The sequence below is a fragment of the Capra hircus genome, chromosome 19, assembly GCF_001704415.2.
Source record: "Capra hircus breed San Clemente chromosome 19, ASM170441v1, whole genome shotgun sequence".
Classification (NCBI taxonomy): domain Eukaryota; kingdom Metazoa; phylum Chordata; class Mammalia; order Artiodactyla; family Bovidae; genus Capra; species Capra hircus.
In genome coordinates, this window is record NC_030826.1 from 12,397,595 (window position 1) to 12,417,059 (window position 19,465).

At 40.8% G+C, this 19,465-nt stretch overlaps 1 protein-coding gene across 1 annotated transcript in view; it reads left to right on the plus strand.

Moving 5' to 3' along the window:
• USP32 (ubiquitin specific peptidase 32) overlaps positions 1-19,149 on the plus strand; it is a 195,797-nt gene extending 176,648 nt beyond the window's left edge. Inside the window, exons 27-34 of the mRNA XM_018064149.1 lie at positions 3,581-3,765; positions 4,943-5,029; positions 6,464-6,584; positions 12,278-12,469; positions 15,114-15,402; positions 16,828-17,252; positions 17,696-17,788; positions 18,822-19,149. Of these exons, the coding sequence (XP_017919638.1) occupies positions 3,581-3,765; positions 4,943-5,029; positions 6,464-6,584; positions 12,278-12,469; positions 15,114-15,402; positions 16,828-17,252; positions 17,696-17,788; positions 18,822-18,995 (1,566 nt within the window). The 3' untranslated portion in view covers positions 18,996-19,149. The remainder of the gene's footprint in view (positions 1-3,580; positions 3,766-4,942; positions 5,030-6,463; positions 6,585-12,277; positions 12,470-15,113; positions 15,403-16,827; positions 17,253-17,695; positions 17,789-18,821) is intronic.

The following is a 19,465-nucleotide window of genomic DNA, read 5'->3' on the forward strand; positions in this document are numbered from 1 at the left end:
CCAATGAAAATGCACACTCTGTGTGTTATACTTGTGTGTGTATAACTTCATAAGCTGATTCTAATATATGGAAGCGCAAAGCACTAAAATAACCAAAGCAGTCTTGAAGAACAAAGAATGAGGAATTGAACTATCAGATATCATGATTTTATTAAGCAGTGATATTTGAGACATTGTGATATTGGTATGAGAAAAGGCAAATAGACCAATGAAATAAAATAGCCCCCAAACAGGTTCACACATGTTTGGGCACTTGGTTTATAACAAAGATGGCATTACAGAGCAATAAAAGACAACTCATTTGGTAAATGGTCCTGAGATAATTGGGTATCCATATGAAACTTGACATACCTACATCTCACCACATAAAAATCAGTTGCAGGTGGACTGTAGAGTTAAATATGAAGGCAAAACAAAGGTGAATATGTTCATGGCCTTGGTTTAGGGGGGTAAACTTCTTCAGTAGGACACAGCACTAAATATAAGAGGAAAGATTGTTAAATTGGACATCATTAAAACTAAGAACTTCAGTTTCATCAGAAGACATCACTAAAAGAATTAAAGGCAAGCCATGGAGTAGAAGATGTTTGTAACTCATATTACCAACAAGAGCTCTCATACACTGCTGATGAGTGCACATTAATACAGCTACTTGGAAAACTGTTTTCTAACTGAAGATAAATAATTCCACCGTTCTATTTTGTGTTTTTTAAAATGTCCATTAGTAGTAGAAAGGGTAAGGCAGTTGAGTTGTAGTCATAGAATGTTATGCAGCATTGAGAATGAGTGAATTTATACTTATTCCCAACATAAATGAATCTCATAAAAATAATGCAAGAAAGAAGTCAGAAACAAAAAGAAATGAAATAATATATTTATAAATAAAATGTTAGAGACAGGGAAGATGAAATTTACTGTTTATTATTCATAGGGTATAAAACAAAGAAAAGCAAAGATATAATTACCATAAAATTCAGAAAAACTGTTACCTTTAGGAGAAAGCTCGAGGAAGGCTTTGGAGTGCTGACCGAATTGCTTCTTGACTTGATCGGTGATTACACAGCTAATTACTTTGTGATAATTCTTTGAAATGTACATTTTCCCTTTGAATTAGTAACTCCCAAGTAAAAGTGATTTTTCTGACCATGTAGATGATGCTCTGTGGATCATTTTCTAGACAGGGTTGTTTGAGTAAACATCCTAGAGAATTAAGGGATATATTTGTGTCTTAGAATTTTGTTTAAGTGCAGCTTAAATCTCGTTTAAGCACAGTCCCATCAGCTAAGATCATTGGGGTGATTCGTGCATTTCCCCATTTCTTTAAACAAAGCGTTATCAGATTAAATATTAAAAACTCTGATGTATTTTTAAAAAATCTTTCTTACAAAACAGCTCCCTTCATCTATCATGTATGTTATATAAAGTGGTTGGTAAGTGCTTAAGCATTATATACAAGGTTTTTTGTAATTATTGGACCATAAAGTCTGCTCTAAATTTTTACCTTTTAACCAGTTCCCTGTTTCCAGTTTACTTCATAATCTAGTAGCTGCTTTGGGGAGTGCCTAAAATCTATGTGAGAGTTGGACTGTGAAGAAAGCTGAGCGCTGAAGAATTGATGCTTTTGAACTGTGGTGCTGGAGAAGACTTTTGAGAGTCCCTTGGACTGCAAGGAGATCCAACCAATCCATTCTAAAGGAGATCAGCTCTGGGATTTCTTTGGAAGGAATGATGCTGAAGCTGAAACTCCAGTACTTTGGCCACCTCATGCGAAGAGTTGACTCATTGGAAAAGACTCTGATGCTGGGAGGGATTGGGGGCAGGAGGAGAAGGGGGCAACAGAGGATGAGATGGCTGGATGGCATCACCGACTTAATGGACATGAGTTTGAGTGAACTCCGGGAGTTGGTGATGGACAGGGAGGCCTGGCGTGCTGCAATTTTGGGGTCTCAAAGAGTTGGACATGACTGAGCGACTGAACTGAAAATCAATTTTACCATCTGTCCCAAGTCAACTCCCTTTCTCATTATGTGAAAGGCAATGTCATCCTTCCATGTTAAAGGCTCAAGGCTAGAGATATTCTTAGATTTTTTCCCCCCTTTTCTTCTGAAACTCTATGTGTAGTATATTATGCCTTTTAAATTCTCCTTTCAAAATACTACTTGAATTTACCATTTTCCTTCATTTTCGTTGCCACCTTCTTTTTTCAGACACTTTGATCTCATGATTGAGTTACTTTGAAAATAGTGTATTTGTCTTCTACTCCCTTCTACAAGATAGAAAAAGAAGAGGAATAAGGCAAGGTAACATAAGCAAGAATATCAGAGAATAAAGGGAGAAATAATAGTGTTGTGTTGACACAACTACTAAAGGGAAGTCAGCTTCAGAAAAGGAAAGAAAAAGTGGCTACATGGACTAGAGACATTGGAAAGAATGAAAACTGAAAAGTTTGGCCTAGTAACCAAGTAAAGAAATAGGGCAAGAATTTAGCACAATTAGGTCAAGTGAGATTTTTCAGATTAAAGAAGTTGTTAGGATAGAACCAAAGAAAGATTCCTGTACAGTGAAGCTGGGAGCATTATCCCATGAAGAAGCGAGCAGGTATGGGAGGTATAGGCCACAGGGCCCTGGAAGAAGTTACCTCCGAGAGGAGGAGAATCATAGGAGTTTAGAAAGGAAACGACACTGAGGAGAGTAGAGGAAAGAGATGGTTGCTTAAATGATCTCAGTTATTTAGTAACATAAGTCATCTACTGAGAGTTGGAGTGGAAGAAAGGTATAAGTTTAAGGAGAGAAAAACTAATCAAAGTTTTTTGATTTTTAAAAAATAATTCTGAACTATGTCTGCTTTCTATAGGTCTTATAATAATATAACCACCAATACATGAAATGGGGTCTTAAAATCATGTATTTAGCTAATAATCTTAAGTGAATAACAGCAAAATAAAATACTTGGGGATCTGAAATAAGAGTCTTCCACGTAGAAAACTAGTGAGTTTATAAGTTTTTGGCTTAGCTTTTCTACTACATAAAGTTCAAATTTAAAGAATTAAATGTCCAAGTGCTCAGCAGATTTTTTGAATAATCCTGTAACTAACTCCCCAGCAGCTTTTCTATTATACTAAACTTTTGTTTTAAGTCACCATTTCCAGGCTAATTCTGTGCAGTATCTCACGTGTTAAGAAGTGATAAAAATCTCCTTTAACATACTCAGAGCAAACATTTCAAAAGTTTACCTTTTATTCCATCAAATAATTAAAATATAATTTAAAAAATTTTTATATATGATTCAGTGTATGTGAGAAATGTTTATCAGAGAAAACTACGTAATTTGAAAATATTATATGCTGAAAACCCAAGTTTGATAGAGAGCAACTCAGAACTTGGCACCCCTTCAGTGTCTCCACTTTGAATAACAATTCTCTTCACATTTTAATAAAAGATAGTTCTGTAAATAAAGAGAAGTGTGATAGTGACTGATTTGAAAATGGTAGTGATGCCTGTTCGGGGCAGTGCTAGAAGAACAAAAGAGAGGAATCAGAGGCTTCTTCTCAGCTCACTCTTCTCTTGTTTGTACTTACAGATGAGGACAGAACTGTATTTCCTGTCATCTCAGAAGAATCGCCCCAGCCTTTTTGGAATGCCTTTGATTGTTCCATGTACTGTGCATACCCGGAAGAAAGACCTGTATGATGCGGTTTGGATTCAAGTGTCACGATTAGCCAGCCCACTGCCACCTCAGGAAGCTAGTAATCATGCTCAGGATTGGTGAGTCTCTGGGCATCTTCCTAGATCTACAGTTTCCAAATGCAGAAAAAGGAGAATTTATGTTAATTCTGGGTGATTTATAGGACTCACTACAATTCAACCATTTATTTGTTCTGGTTTTCTGAGTAGGAGAGACGCTACACCTTCCTTTCATCACCTAGACATTCCAGAGTCCTATAATCCTTATAATCTCTTACCTAAATCTTTCTGGCAAGTATTGTAATAAAGAAAATTTTTAGAAGAGAATTGTTGTACAGTTCTGTGCCGGAGTTTTACCTGGCTGTTTTATCTCTGTATCTTTCTTTGCATTCCTTACTTACCATTGACCTAGTTATCACTGACATGATACTAGACAACATGGGCTATCCATAATCATTCAGTCAACGAGTTAGACAGAAAGATGGGAACTGCTGTGACAGGCATAATACTCATTCTTGCCCTTACAATGGTTGCCCTTACAACCATGAGTCCTTATCATAGTTTCATTACCTTTAGCAGTCATGTAATAGCCACTACAAACTGCCGAATGATCCATAAAGTATATTGCTCTTATGTTATATTCTTTGTATTGCTTCTTACTGGGGCAAGGATGAATAGTTTTTTTTGTTGTTGTTTTTTTATAGTCAGAAAACTCATAAAGCTATCTTGCAGTTAAGACATTATTCTAAATATGTTATATAGCTTATAGCTTTAGATAGTTAAGACAAGGAAAAAGGGATGTCTATCATGTACCATATCAGGGATTCTGATTAAAGAAGCTTCTAAATATATAGTCAGTCAACTCCTCTAAAACCATTGTGACCTTTCACTCTCCTGTGTTGTATCCGTGTTCTTGTCATAGGAGGAGTCTGGTTTAATGTGAATTAAATCTTTTGATAGAATTAGGACTGAAAGATAACTAGCATTCGATCTCATGATTAGCTTATTTTACGAAATTTCCATGGACCACATGGACTCTGTCAGAGACATCTGGCAGTCTGCTGTGTTTCCCCTCTACAAACAAGGAGCCCTGAGTACAGCTGTGCAGGGCTGAAGTTAATGGGTTAGGATAACCAGCATGGAGCTGTCATTGTGAGCATACTGCTCTGACAGATGCCCCTTTTTAAGGTTACTTTAGAGAAGATGAAAGAGACTCCAGATAAGAAATGTTTCTTACACTCTTTATGTTCTGTTTCAGTGATGACAGTATGGGTTATCAGTATCCATTTACTCTACGAGTTGTGCAGAAAGATGGGAACTCCTGTGCTTGGTGCCCATGGTACAGGTAAAGTCACCTTCTGCAAAAGAAAAATGTTAGTAGAATTGCAGCTTCAGATATTATACCTTTTTCATAAGCTTTCCAATTTTTAGACATAATAAGTAGTAATGGGAAGCTTGAAATAAACTTAGGAGTTCTTCATTCATCTCTTCCCTGTGAGGTCTATAGCTAAGTTTTGCTCTTGAGACTTAGCTGATTTTGTTAACTCTACAATCCTCATCAGATTCATAGTTTATGATCAACATTTATCATTCAATACCTTCTGCTCCTTATAAATCAGTTTAGCAATTCTGAGTTCGGTAAAACATATTCTATTTACTAGACCTTACTGGGAGTCTATTTTTGGTTTTAAGAAAAGTTATAGAGATTGATTAGTCATTAGTGTTCCAGCTTGGAAAATGCCTGAGTACTGAAGTCAGGTTTCAGAGAACTGTAATAGCCTTAGCAAACTTGAGTTGTATCGGCAGTAAAGCCACGGCCTTTGTCATGGTTCCTGCTGCTGCTGCTGCTAAGTCGCTTCAGTCGTGTCTGACTCTGTGCGACCCCATAGACGGCAGCCCACCAGGCTCCCCCGTCCCTGGGATTTTCCAGGCAAGAGTAGTGGAGTGGGGTGCCATTGCCTTCTCCGTGTCATGGTTCCTACCCACTCATAAATTTTATATGTATTTAATGTGCTATTTGACAAACAAGGAAATAGGCATTGGAAAATCCCATGGATGGAGGAGCCTGGTAGGCTGCAGTCCATGGGGTCGCTAAGAGTCAGACATGACTGAGTGACTTCGCTTTCACTTTTCACTTTCATGCACTGGAGAAGGACATGGCAACCCACTCCAGTGTTCTTGCCTGGAGAATCCCAGGGACGGGGGAGCCTGGTGGGCTGCCGTCTATGGGGTCGCACAGAGTCAGACACGACTGAAGCGACTTAGCAGCAGCAGCAGCAGCAGCAGCATGCCCCCTAAGTTGTCCTAACTTCAAGCATTAAGTAAATTTAGAATTTCATGAGAGGTAAATTATCTCAGATATCCACTTCCCATATCATTTATTTGCCATGAAGTTTCACATATTCATGTGGATTAACAATTGGTTATCAAATGCCTTGAAAAACTAAAGATTTGAGAAGTGTTAAGTGTGATTCACTGAACTAATAATAATTACTAACACATATTCATGCATTTATCAATCTGAAGTTAGAAGCCCATGACAAATTGTGATGCCCAAGAAGGAAAGTAGAGAAGTAGAAAAAGAATTTTTTATTTTTTGGCCATGACTTGCAGGATATTAGTTTCCCGGCCAGAGATGGAACCCCTGGGACATGGTAGTGTAAGCACCAAGTCCTAATCACTGGACCACCAGGGAATTCCCAGGGAGAATAATTTTGATAAACAAAATTTGGACTCCTTAGTTATTCTTTCCTCAGTAGATTGTTTTTCCCCCCTTTAGATTTTGCAGAGGCTGTAAAATTGATTGTGGGGAAGACAGGGCTTTCATTGGAAATGCCTATATTGCTGTGGATTGGGACCCCACAGCCCTTCACCTCCGCTATCAAACATCACAGGAAAGGGTAAGTACTCCAAGTCACCATAAGATGGCAGTTTTTATATGTAAATAAAAATATATACTTTTTTTGTATTAAAATATATGTAAAATCTTCCCCAGCTTAACTGTATCATGCCGTTTCTATTTTCAGATAATTTAAATAATAACCAGACAAATATTCATTGATACTCTCTGTGGCACTTAGATATATTAGCATGATTATGTGGTTTCAGTTTTCCCACTTGTAGAGATAATTGTGGGGCTTCACAGATGGCACTAGTGGTAAAGAATCCGCCTGCCCATGCAGGAGACCCAAGAGACTCTGGTCCGATTCTAGGGTCAGAAAGATCCCCTGGAGTGGGAAATGGCAACCGACTCCTGTATTCTTGCCTGGAAAAATTCCATGGACAAAGGGGCCTCATGGGCTACAGTTTATGGGGTCAAAAAGAGTTGGACATGACTGAGCACCCCCCACCACGCACACACACACAAAACATGAGTTAATTGTATTGTTGTTGTTCAGTCAGTCATGTCCAACTCTTTCTGACCCCATGGACTGCACACACACACACACACACCACGAGTTAATTGTATTATTGTTGTTCAGTCATGTCCAACTCTTTTCGACCCCATGGACTGCAGCATGCCAGACTTCCCTGTCCTTCACAATCTTCCCAAGCTTGCTCAAACTCATGTCAGTTGAGTCAGTGAGGCCATCCACTGTCCATCCAGTGAGGCCATCCTCTGTCCTCCCCTTCTCCTGTCTTCAGTTTTTCCCAGCATCAGGGAGTTTTCTAATGAGTCAGCTCTTCACCTCAGGTGGCCAAAGTACTGGAGCTTCAGCTTCAGCATTAGTCCTTCCAATGATTATTCAGAACTGATTTCCTTTAGAATTGGCTGGATTGATCTCCAACAGCACAGTTCAAAAGCATCAACTCTTCGGCGCTCAGCCTTCTTATGGTCCAACTCTCACATCCGTACATGACTACTGGAAAAACCATAGCTTTGACTAGATGGACCTTTGTTGGCGTAATAAGGTCTCTGCTTTTATATGCTGTCTATGTTTGTCATAGCTTTTCTTCCAAGTAGCAAATGTCTTTTAATTTCATGGCTGCAGTCACTATCTGCAGTGATTTTGGAGCCCAAGAAAGTAAAGAAAATGTTAATAGTAAATCTTGAAACCAAAGTTTGGGCATAAGTAAGAAGATATATTGAAGTGACAGCATTTGGTAACCACTATTACTTAGCTCAAATGCATTCCAGGGACATAGCTGCCACCTTTAATAGACATAGTGGTCAGAATAATTAGAGAAAGGATTGACTGTTTCAAAATGGGGCACCTAAGAGTACATCTCCATGCCTCTTCTTCACACTTAGCATTCCTCTACTGCCACTCTCAGGCCAGAGCAGTTCTTCAATTTTGAAAATAAAACTTCCAAGAGAATACTAACTCCACTAACTCCATATGCAAAAATGTTTGAAGGGAAGATTGACTAGATAGCTTGTGTGTAGAGATAGGAAGAATCCGATTGAGAAGTAAAAGGAACAGAATCAATGGCGATGTTTTAGTCACAGGAAGAAATGTTGTGGGTTTTGCATTTATATGATTCTTGATGGAAATTTCCTTCACTGTTTCTTAATACATTCCCTTTAGATAAGGTAGTAATGAAAATTAAATTTTCTCTTTTTTTCTTTTTGAAATATAGTTGACTTACAGTGTTGTGTTCCTGGTATACAGCAAAGTGATTTACTTATACATGTATACATTCTTTCCCATTATGGTTTATAATCAGGGTACTGACTACAGTGCCCTGTGCTATGCAATAGGACCTTGTCATTTATCCATTCTATATATAATAGTTGGCGTCTGCTAACCAACCAGTCCATTCTAAAGGAGATCAGTCCTGGGTGTTCTTTGGAAGGAATGATGCTAAAGCTGAAACTCCAGTACTTTGGCCAGTTCATGAGAAGAGTTGACTCACTGGAAAAGACTCTGATGCTGGGAGGGATTCGGGGCAGGAGGAGAAGGGGGCGACAGAGGATGAGATGGCTGGATGACATCACCAACTTGATGGACATCAGTTTGAGTGAACTCTGGGAGTTAGTGATGGACAGGGAGGCCTGGCATGCTACAGTTCATGGGGTCGCAACGAGTTGGACACGACTGAGCGACTGAACTGAACTGAATCTCAAACCTCCCAACCATTTCTCACCCCCTTGGCCACCACAGTCTGTTTTCTATGGACTTTTCTGTCTTTCTGTGCTGTTGAGGAGTCGGGGAGCTCCCAATTCCAGACCAGATTCCCTGTTTGAAACCCTAACCATGCCCCCACACACCCTCAGGCTCTCACTAACCAAGAATGAGTATTCTTTATGGATACTTGCCAAATGAAAGATCACTGGGCTAAAGGAAGCTGCAGAGAAGTTGATGTTTTGGCAGATTTTGCTCATTGGAGCAAGGTTAATTCAGTAACCTCCACCACACTTCCTTTGAAGAGGGAAAATTTTAGCAACTGAAAGATTCTTAAATCTTTGTTAGCACAGAATCTGACAGGACATTACTGTGACAAGATACTCGTGTCAAAGATGAAAAACTATTTGGCTGTAAATCTCCTTCCCTTTTTAAGAATCCCAGTGTGCAATCTGAAAAACTCTAGAGGACATCCTACTTACAGGAAGAAGGACCTGTGTGACCTGTTAAATCTCACTCCACTTCCATTTTCAGTGATGCTTTTAGGGTACCATGGAAACCAAGCTGCTGGTGAGATATCCTTCCTTTCTGGGGAATGGGGCCACATGACTAATATCTTCCTACATGTGGCTTCTGCATGTGCTTGGAGAGTCACTTAGACAAAAGAGATATCATGGTTCAAACTTGAGATTATTCATGTGGCCCCGTAAAATATATGTTTTATGTTTTTTATTCTAGTAATTTCCCTTTTAAGAGTTTATCCTAGGGAAATACTCTTGATTTGCTGACAAATTTCATCATAACATTTGTTAAAGTAGTTAAAAAAAACTAGAAGCAACTTGTATTTTTCTCACATTAGAGGAGTGGTTAAATAAAGCATGGTATAGTGATTGGATAAAATACTATGCAATCACTGAAAATGATGATCACCAGAAGTTTTTACACCACCATACATGGAAAGATACTAATAATATCATGTGAAGTTTTTTATAAAGTAAGATATAAAATTGTATATCCTGAAAAATATCATATAAAAAGGGCTGAAGAAAATCTGCCAATATTTTGATGGTTTGCCTTTATAAGGTGTCCTGCCTTTTAACTTTTTTTACTGCTTTCCAAAATTTCTACATGAATGTTTTATTTGATAAGGAGGGAAAAAAATAGGCAGTTGTTCTTATTCTTTTAAATTTTTCCCTGTTTGAATCTCATATTCATTAATAGAAAATTAAACTATATTACTTCTTAGATCTTCTCTTTTTCTAATAGTCTTATAATGTATGAAAGCTATTACTTCATTACTTTATGTTTTGGGCTAAGGATGAGCTTTCAGGCAACTTAGAGAAAAATAAAGGAAGAGGGTGCCAATAAGTAATTTAGACTATTTGAGTAATTATAGAGAATCTGGGGCTAGATCCCAAGGGGAAATTTTATTAATAAAAATCACTGTCATCTGCAGATATGTTTTTTCATCAGTTTTCTCATTCCTTCCTGTCTCTTCCAGCTGTCTAGCCTGTGTGTTATATAGAAAATATAGTCAGTAAAAGTCAACATTCTTTACCTGCTTACTGTAATTTGTGGTTGGCCATAAAGAACCCCTGGTAGAGATAATATAGATAATGTTTAACTGGCTGTGAGAAAAGAGACAGTACTATATTTGACATACCTCTTTTTCTTTTTTCCCCTAAACGTTAAACTTTTTATTTTGTACTGAGATATAGTCAATTAAGAGTGTTGTGGTAGTCTCAGGTGAACAGCGAAGGGACTCAGTCATACCTACACATGTAATCCATTTTCCCCCAAACCCTCCTCCCATCCAGGCTGGTGTGTAACTGAGCAGAATTCCCTGTGCTATACAATAGGTCCTTGTTGGTTATCCATTTTAAATATAGCAGTGTGCACATGACCTTCCCAGCATACCTCTTTTTCTAGTCTGATTCTAACCACCATGATATAGCATGTTTCCTTCTGAAGCATGTCAGTTTTCCCTGGGAAAGGGTCAGAAGCCAGTGACTCAAGGTCAATCCAGATTTCCTTTCTGAAAGAGTTTTCCTTGAAGTTCCCCATTTTCAAATAAATTCTTTAGAAATGATTGGTGATGCAATGCTAAACTCTTCATTGCATGGTCAAACCCCAACCTTGATAGTTTATATAAACATTTGACAGCCTCTGACTCAGCCATGTCATGCAGGGAAAAAGTCACACCTGAAAGCTGTTCTAAACTGAGAGCTCAGGAAGGAAAACTGGAGGGAAATTGCCTCGGGCAAAGAGAACCATTTCACCTCTGGAAGGGAGGAGTAACAAGTAGGGTGAAGGGACCTGAGTATGACCTTTGCCAAAAAGAGCCATTCATTGTTGTGCTCGTCCGGGCTCCACCCTGGGATGTGATCGCTGTGTGTGGTCTCACGGTCATTCATAGTCATGCAATGTGTGCCTCACCCGCCGTGGTTCCTAATTGCTTTCTAAGTGGCAGCCAAGAATGGCAGAGGGAAAATTTCTTGCTGTTGCATCCTAGGCCCCTCAGTGTCTCCTTCCTCCTGATTCCCACGCCACCTCCTTCCTCGTGTGGACCTCCTCCTTGCTTCAGAGCCTAGCATGCTGGTTAATAGGACCACAGAGGTCTGGGCAGGTCTTAGCAAAATCAGGTTTTTTTGAGTCTGCTATTCCTTTTGTTAACCATGTCAAATAAAAAAGCACCAAGAGGCAAGAGACAGGTAATGAAACACATGGTGTTTTTTTATCTTCATAATTTTGTTTATTTATTTATTTTGGCTGTGCCGTGTCTTCATTGCTGTTCAGGCTTTTCTCCAGTTGCGGTGCTCGGGCTTATGGCGGAGGCTTCTCGTTGCAGAGCACAGGAGTTAGGGCGTGAGGGCTTCAGTAGTCACAGCTCCCAGGGTTTTGAGCCCGTGTTGTGGCGCACGGGCTTAGTTGCTCTTCAGCATACACATGGTGTTTTGATAACTCTTGTGTTACGACTTGGCATCAACATGCAAATGATTGTGGCTTTGGGTTTTAACGCCCTGGTGACTGTCCTCTCAAGGTGAGTTTGTCTGTACCCTTTCTTATTTAATCCAGGTCTGGCCTCTGTGTTCCGGTGATATTATTTCTCATAGCCTCTGTAGAGCCTGCAGCATACTAATAATGTCCCCTGTCCCTGTTAAAAAAATAAATGTCCTAACCTCAACACCCTTGACTTGAAAGCCAGCCCGCATATAAGCTGTTTTCGGATTTCAAAATTGTAAAGTAAACAGGCAATTCCTTGTTGGTTTTGTTTTTGTCATTTAGTAGCATGCAGAAATTTTTCCCAAAAAGCTATGGTCATTTAAGTAGAAATTTGATCAAAGATGTTATTGATGTGATATCTGGGAATAAATGTACAAATGCTCTCTTTGCACAGACTCTGGTTTGGTTGTATTTTAAAGTAAAGTAAATGAGGTTGAGTCACCAAGAGGATGATGCAGAGCAGGTGACCATTCTAAACTCCCTCCTACCCCTTCTCCCGTTCCTCTTGTTTCCTCCACCTGCAGGTGGTAGATGAGCACGAGAGTGTGGAACAGAGTCGGCGTGCACAAGCTGAGCCCATCAACCTGGACAGCTGTCTCCGAGCTTTCACCAGTGAGGAGGAGCTGGGGGAGAACGAGATGTACTATTGCTCCAAGTGTAAGACCCACTGCCTGGCAACCAAGAAGCTGGATCTCTGGAGGCTTCCCCCCATCCTGGTATGTCACAGCCTCACCTCTGAGAGTAGCAGTCTAGCTTGAAGGAAAGAAGCTGTGAACAAAGAAGAATTTTTGAGAATAATCTTTCTTGCCACAGTGTTTAAAATGCTTTTGCTGGGAATTCCCTGGCAGTCCCGTGTTTTGGACTCGGCAGTTTCATTGGCAGTTCAGTCCCTGGTAACTAAGGGAACTAAGATCCCATAAGCCATGTAGTTCAACCAAATATTTACATACATAAAGCATTTTTGCTGGTGTACGCAGACCTGAATTGTCCTACAGACATTTACTAGTTTTGTATCCTAAAGAGGGTGCAGCCTCCAGTCATATGGACCAGTAACTGCAGTTGAGGGAGACGCGCGAGAAGTGCCCCAAGTGGTAAAGCCTGGTGAGGCTGAACTTCAGGAGAAGGTGGAAGCACCTCTAGCTCTAGGGAGAGAGGAAGCTTGAGGCTCGCGCTTTACAGACTGTAGAAGAGCAGGGGAGCCTGAGCCTCCAGTCCTGCTGTGCTTGGTCACATAGGTGCAGACACTGCCGAATTAAATGTGTGTGCACCAGGTACACGAGGGCTAATATGTTCTTTCCGATTTGATGCGCTTCTGCCTTCTTCCTTCATGGATTAGGAGTCTCTCCTGTTGGTTGTCAAGAGTTGGAAGTGTCAGTTCTTCCTATTCATTTAAGAAAGCTTTTTTCCATAAGGGAGGAAATCGTATCGATAACCAGACCTTGTGTCTATTTTCTTATTCATGTCTTCTTCCTACCACTCTGTGAGACTGAATGTAGACAAGAACAACTCCCTAGGGAAGGAAGCACAAGAAATTACTAACAGGGATCGGCTAGCTCCAGAGATAGCTTCCCTGGTAGCTCAGCTGGTAAAGAATACACCTGAAATGCAGGAGACCCCAGTTTAATTCCTGGGTCAGGAAGATCCCTGGAGAAGGGATAGACTACCCACTTCATTATTCATGGACTTCCCTGGTGGCTCAGCTGGTAAAGAATCCGCCTGCAATTCTGGAGACCTAGGTTTGATCCCTGGGTTGGGAAGATCCCCTGGAGGAGGGCATGGCAACCACTCCACTATTCTTGCCTGGAGAATCCCCATGGACAGAGAGGAGCCTGGCAGGCTACAGTCCATGGAGTCGCAAAGAGTCGGACACAACTGAGCGACTAAGCACAGCACAGGGATGGGAAGCTGAGCATAGGGACAGGCTTGAGAACAGGTAGGTGGGAAGGGGTAAGGTTTATTTTTTTTGATTGAGGTATATAGTTAACATGGAGTTAAATTCATAGATTTAAAATATCTAGTTTGATGAATTTTGACAATTATTTATACTCATATGACCATCACATAAAACATATCACATATCATGAAGTATCAGCATTTATAAAACTGTGTTTTTGAGACAGGAGACTCAGGTTCAATCCCTGAGTTGGGAACATCCCCTGAAGAAGGAAATGGAAACCCACTCCAGTATTCTTGCCTAGGAAATCCCACAGACAGAGGAATCACTCTGGCAGGCTACAGTTCAGTCCATGGAATCACAAAGAGTCAGACATGACTTAGCAACTGAACACAAAGAATAATGAGGAGTAAATGTTATGTTGATAGCTTGATGGGCTTTTGTTACATCCACATACCAGCATGGCCCTTAGAGAGGGATTCTCTTTATGTAAATAGTAAATAGTTAAGCATTTAGGGTAGAGGTAGCCACCCAGATATCTGTGCCCACAATCAGTTAGTTCAGTCACTCAGTCATGTCCGACTTTTTGTGACCCCATGGACTGCAGCACGCCAGGTTTCCCTGTCCATCACCAGCTCCCGGAGCTTAAGCAAACTCATGTCCATTGAGTCGGTGATGCCATCCAACCATCTCATCCTCTGTCGTCCCCTTCTCCCGCCCTCAATCTTTCCCAGCATCAGGGTCTTTTCCAATGAGTCAGGTCTTTACATCAGGGGGCCAGAGTATTGGAGTTTCAGCTTCAGCATCAATCCTTCCAATGAATATTCAGAACTGATTTCCTTTAGGATTGACTGGTTGGATCTCCTTGCAGTCCAAGGGACTCTCAAGAGTATGCTTACGATAGGGAGCATAATAACATTGTGTTTAAGCCTGAAGAAATTCATTGCTTTTGAAAAGAAAGAGAAGCCAGAAAGGAGAAGGGAGATTCTTATGCTCTTCAGGACAGTGAAACCCCATGATCACAGCCAACAGAAATGTTAAAAAAGGAGAGGCCTCCTGTTGGAGGCTGGGTAACTTTCATCTGTTAAAAACACCTTCACTTTTCTTCAAATGATTCGGTCTATAGTATTCTAGCCTCGTGTATTTGTGAGTGGATGATATTGGAGAGAGGTAAAGGTCAGTATGAGTCACAAGCCCAGAGGACATGGAAGAAGAGGCTCCTATGATGTTGAAGACATTTGGGAGAGAGTTTGGATCTACACTGATTATGAAATTAGGGGGATTACCATTTTAGCCACATAGCTAAAGGGCAGTGGCCTCTTAACTAGGTTACATAAGAACATATATTCTTTGCCGGGGGGGAGACATATTTTTGGAACATTTACATATGTTTTAGACTTTTTTTTTAAGTGTGTAATTTGTGTCTTCAGAACATGTTACTACAACTGTTTTCTCTTCTTCTCCAGATTATTCATCTCAAACGATTTCAGTTTGTAAATGGTCGATGGATAAAATCACAGAAAATTGTTAAATTTCCTCGTGAAAGTTTTGACCCTAGTGCTTTTCTGGTGCCGAGGGACCCAGCTCTCTGTCATCGTAAACCACTCACACCCCAGGGGGATGACCTCTCTGAGCCCAGGATCCCAGCAGGAGAGGTGAAGAAAGCAGATGCTCAGAACTCCGCTGGGGAAGACGCCGTGCTCCTGAGTAAGAGCCCGTCCTCACTGAGTGCCAACATCGTCAGTAGTCCTAAAGGTGAGGATCCCAAGCCTCATTCCGGAGGGCGGCTTTCCTGGGACCCCTCTAGGCTGCACGTTTCCCTCCGTCTTCCATTGTAGAGCAACAGCTTGGTTGTACCAGGATCCTTCTGGACTCAGACCTATCTACATTTGAGCTGTGTGAGTTTTAGCAAGAGATACATCCTCACTAAATCTCTTTTCTCATTCATAAAAAGAAGAAAATACTAAGTTCACAGTGAGAAATTGATACATCAAGAATTAAGCACTGTAGAGACCTCCCTGGTGGTCTAGGGGTTAAGAATCCACTTGCAGTGCAAGGGTCCAGGGTTCAGTGCCTGGTGGGGGAACTAAGCTCCCCACCTGCTGCAGGACAACTAAGCCCAAGCACCTCCACTACTGAGCCTGGGCACTGCAAGGAAGGTCCCTCATGCCATAACCAGGATCCAGTGCAGCCAAATAAATAAATATTATTAAGAAAATGAAGAGCAAAGCACTTTACATAGTGCCTGGCATTTGGTGATTATGAATGATAGTTGTCATCCTTGTTTGCTTATATCAGAGGTTCTGAAAGTAAAATTTGGGGAAACCCCTAGAGGGTGCCTGAAACCCTTTCTGAAGATCAGAACTGTTTTCATAAAAATACTAAATGTTTGGGAATTCCCGGGCAGTCTGGTAGTTAGGACTCGGCGCTTTCGCTGCTGTAGCCCCAAGTTCAGTCCCTGGTAAGGAAACTAAAGATGCCACAAGCCATACGGTGCAGCCGAAAGAAAAACACCAGAGCTAAGTATTTGCCTTTTCACTCTCATTCTCTCACAGGTTGGCTTAGAGCCAACATAGGTGTGATATTGTCAATGAAATATATGTGTCTTGTGTTTCTCAAATTCCTCAGTTTTAACTTCTACTATGGTAAGTATATAACATGATAAATATTGATAAATGGAACTCACAAAAACAAAAGTTCTGAAGATCCTTAACAATTTTTAAGGGCATATAAGGGAGTCAGGAGCTGTTTGAGACCTGCTCCTTTGCAGGATTGTTGTGAGAGGTAGAGATAATAAAGTTTCCGATGTCACGCTTTGCAGGAATAAGTGCTTGATAGTTTGTGGTCATAATTTTAATCTAAAGAAGAATGCATATTTGTCAAACCCCTTCATCTAATATTATTTTGAACTGAATCTGCCCTAAATCATCTTTCTGCTCTTTTTCTAAGTCCATACTTAACTGTACTTCACATTTTCAGGACGTTGCTGCCTTGAGAGGGTTGGCATTGAGGAAGACAAGAATGTAACTTATTGGCCACATAACAGGAGTAAAGCCTCGCCAGCCAGGATGCCCCTGTCTTTACCTTTTTGTGTATACTTGTGCAGTTGACTGCAGAGTTAGCTTTTGGTGGCTGGTTTAACTTGTGACATTTGGATTTATCTTTTCTTCCCTTTCACAGGTTCACCATCTACATCAAGAAAAAGTGGAACCAGCTGTCCCTCCAGCAAAAACAGCAGCCCTAACAGCAGCCCTAGGACTTTAGGGAGGAGCAAAGGAAGGCTCCGCCTACCCCAGATCGGCAGCAAAAACAAATTGTCGAGTAGTAAGGAGAACTTGGATGCCAGCAAAGAGAATGGGGCTGGCCACATTTGTGAGCTGTCTGATGCCTTGAGCCGAGGGCACATGCTGGGGGGCAGCCAACCTGAGCTGGTTACCCCGCAAGACCACGAAGTAGCTTTGGCCAATGGATTCCTTTATGAGCATGAGGCATGTGGCAATGGCTACAGCAATGGTCAGCTTGAAAACCACAGTGAAGAAGACATTACTGATGACCAAAGAGAAGATATTCATGTTAAACCTATTTATAACCTATATGCAATTTCGGTAAGTGGTTTCTTATATGATTTTTAGAGTGATCTACCTTTTCAGTGGTTGGTTTGTTCATCTTCATTCATTCATCATTTTTTCAGAGCCTGCTTATTTGGAAGGCATTGAGCTTGGTGATAGACTAAGTTAGCAGTAAATATCTTGGCCTTTTGGGTAGAATCCAAGATGCTCACAGTTTAATAAAGGGAACAGTCATATAATCTTCTAGGTGGAGTCACAGGCTTAAGCCGTTCAGAAGTGTGTGTTTCTGAGGAGTTTTGCTTTCTAAAAATAATTACAACAATAGAATGGTAAGATTCAAAGTTTTAAAATTTTCAGTTTTCCTTCTTGGTTTGTTTTTGGAAGAAGGAAAACACTTTTCCTTGGATTGGATCCTTACACCTGCCCTGGCCTGAGTATTGTCAACTACTAATACACCTCCACTTTCTTCTCTCTTACAGTGCCATTCAGGAATTCTGGGCGGGGGCCATTACGTCACTTATGCCAAAAACCCAAATAGCAAGTGGTACTGTTACAATGACAGCAGCTGTAAGGTAAATGTCCCTGATCTTTTCATAAAGAAACAGAAATGTCAACAGATCCAAAGGACATTTGTTGAAATAATGGATTTTCTCCAGAATTATTGTTGTTTAGTCACTAAGTCATGTCCTACTCTTCACAACCCCATAGACTATAGCATACCAGGCTTCTCTGTCCATGGGATTCTCCAGGCAAGTATGCTGGAGTAGGTAGCTATTTTCTTCTCCAAGGGATCTTCCTGGACCAGGGATCAAACCTGTGTCTCCTGCATTGGCAGGCAGATTCTTTACCACTGAGCTACCAGGGAAGCCCTTTCTCCTGAATAGAAAGTAGTTGTTTCTATTAGAATCCATATATAGATGCCTTCAACATAAAGGAATATAACTGACACGCAGGGAATTCCCTGGCAGTCCAGTGGCTGAGACTTGTCAGGGCCTGGGTTCCATCCCTGGTCAGGGAACTAAGATCCCACAAGCCACACAGCATGCCCCTTCACCCCAAAAAAGTGATATGCAGAGCAGAAAATGAAAACAGTGAAAAAAATAGAAGGTATTGATTAATAAGAAAAAGTTATTATCTTTTGAGCGATTAGAATTTAATGTGTTATTTTGTTTTCTATCATTCTTTGGACTTGTCTGTGGCCTGTATATTTCCCCAAAACCAAACATTGAAAATAATGGTTCTTATTTTAGGGGCAGGTATGAGATAGCCAAAATATTAAGCTGATTGGAAGCAATCAGTTTTAGTCATGACAGAGGGTTGGTCCTCCCTTCCCTGGTGAGGATTTAGAGTCAGCGTGTATGCTGTGTGCGTACTCGCTCGGTTGTGTCTGACTCTTTGCAACCCCATGAACTGGGGCCTGCCAGGCTCTTCTGTCCATGGGGATTCTCCAGGCAAGAATACTGGAGTGAGTTGGATTCCCTCCTCCAGGGGATCTTCCCCATCAGGGATTTAACCCAGATTTCCCACATTGCAGGTAGATTATTTGCCATCTGAGCCACCAGGGAAGCCCGGCTGTTTTGTTAAAGACTTCTCTTGCTCCTCCAGGAACTTCACCCTGATGAAATTGACACCGACTCTGCCTACATTCTTTTCTATGAGCAGCAGGGGATAGACTATGCACAATTTCTGCCAAAGATCGATGGCAAAAAGATGGCAGACACAAGCAGCATGGACGAAGACTTCGAGTCTGATTACAAAAAGTACTGTGTATTACAGTGAAGCTACCACTCTGGCTGCTAGGTAGACTGGTGATGAGGGAGATGACTCCCTGTAGCTGACATTTGGCAAAAGCATCACTGAAAGGCAAGCTCAGTGTGTACTTATTTTATCCTGTGACCCTGAAGCACAAAGTTTAAAAAAACCCTAATTAAAATAGCAGTTAACATACCAGTAGTAATAATTTTGTTTGGAAGTGTCTCACGTAAGCTCCCTGGTAGAGAGCTTTCAGGCAGAGCCCACCATTAGCCTGTAAACAAAAGGGTTTGGCACCAGCCACCTGGGACCAAATAAGAACTAAATTGTGCTTGTCCAGACACGAACAACCCTGTAGCGAATATAGTTTACCAATAATCATAACAGAATACTACGAATCTCCTTGGAGTCAAAAGTAAAACAAAAAATTGTAGTGTTGTCTGGGGACGACATGATATGCTACCTCCTTTTTCCTGAAGTTTTATTCCATTGTAGCG